This window comes from Rhagoletis zephyria, unplaced genomic scaffold (assembly GCF_001687245.7).
Source record: "Rhagoletis zephyria isolate East Lansing unplaced genomic scaffold, Rhagoletis_zephyria_1.1 Rzeph_scaffold_76596, whole genome shotgun sequence".
NCBI lineage: Eukaryota > Metazoa > Arthropoda > Insecta > Diptera > Tephritidae > Rhagoletis > Rhagoletis zephyria.
Window position 1 is genome coordinate 1 of NW_016233645.1, and position 1,182 is coordinate 1,182.

Below are 1,182 nucleotides of genomic sequence, written 5' to 3' on the forward strand. Positions count from 1 at the left end.
CAACGTCAGCACAACTTTCCCTATTCGGAGTCCCAGCAATCATATGAAATCAGGAAGCATATAGCAGTGCAAGATAACGACCAGATGGCCAAAATGTTTGCGTCAATGGAACCAATACGCACAGACACTATAGTGGCGCCACGTCCGGAAGTGAGCAGTAAGCCGACATAGACCAAACCCTATGAATCAAAAACAAATAATCTTATTGTTATCTAATAGGCATACCCATGGAAGGACCTGCACCAGCATCTAATTTTCATGCGGATTTGTTGCAGCAAATGGCAGCCATGCAGCCTGGTTTCCTTCCATTGCCTTTACAAGTCCCCCACGACTCTCTCATGCAAGTACCGGCTGCTCATGTGGTTGCGTCAAAAGTGCAAATGGAAGTACCGACATCGGCACGCCTGACGACTGAAGGTACACCTGAAGTAGCTACCGCTTCGACTGCGTCGAAACGAACGATCGAGCTACAGCAAGCTCCCGTTACTCAAGGACCGTTCGTGGCCACAATAGCAACGTCTTCGGTGCCATCTGTGGGTGCTTTGTTATCGGAAACAGCTAGCCAAGGTGTGTGTGTTTTATGTGGGCGTAGGGGGGAGCATTCACATACGCAGCCGGAATCGACTAAGAAACCTGCGTGTGGTATTTGTTCGCCACAGCCAACAAAACCGCTACAACCGCTACAACCGCCACAAACAAGCGAATTACCAGCGGTGCCGCCGTTAAAGGGACCGAGTGGAAAGTCTACAAAAACAGAGAATTCGCTGGTGGTACTTGTTCCACCAGTTCACCAATCAGTTGAATTAGATGTCCCAAAAGATGGCACACCTGTTGAGAGTCCCGGAGACAAAGNCCCCGCCAATCGAAACAGAAGTGGGTCCTTGTGGTATTTGCACTAGAGGAAAGACCCCAGCTGTTAGTTCCAGAGGCGAAGCCACAGCCGACCGCTGTAAAATTTGCAACAAATATCGTGCTCCAAAAGAACCACCAAAAATAGGAGCTTGTGGCATTTGCAGCAAGCCAACGTCTTCAATGCCAATGCACCCGGAAGTGCCCATAGAGCCAGTCAAACCCAAATATTTCAAAGCCTTGCCTCAGCATAAAGACATCCACATCTGCTCGCCGTGTCGCTACGATCCGAGTCCACTGATCGATGCCGAAGGAAATGTTTTCTGTCCTCAC

The 1,182-nt window shown here is 49.4% G+C and overlaps 1 protein-coding gene across 1 annotated transcript; it reads left to right on the forward strand.

Moving 5' to 3' along the window:
* Nucleotides 1-56: 56 nt before the first annotated feature.
* LOC108357402 (uncharacterized) lies at nt 57-873 on the forward strand (the record flags this gene model as incomplete). The annotated part of the gene is made up of 2 exons (XM_017608485.1): nt 57-157; nt 220-873. Coding segments are annotated over exons 1-2 (727 nt in total), but the record flags the coding sequence as incomplete, so codon positions are not given.
* Between the last annotated feature and the right edge of the window lie 309 nt (nt 874-1,182).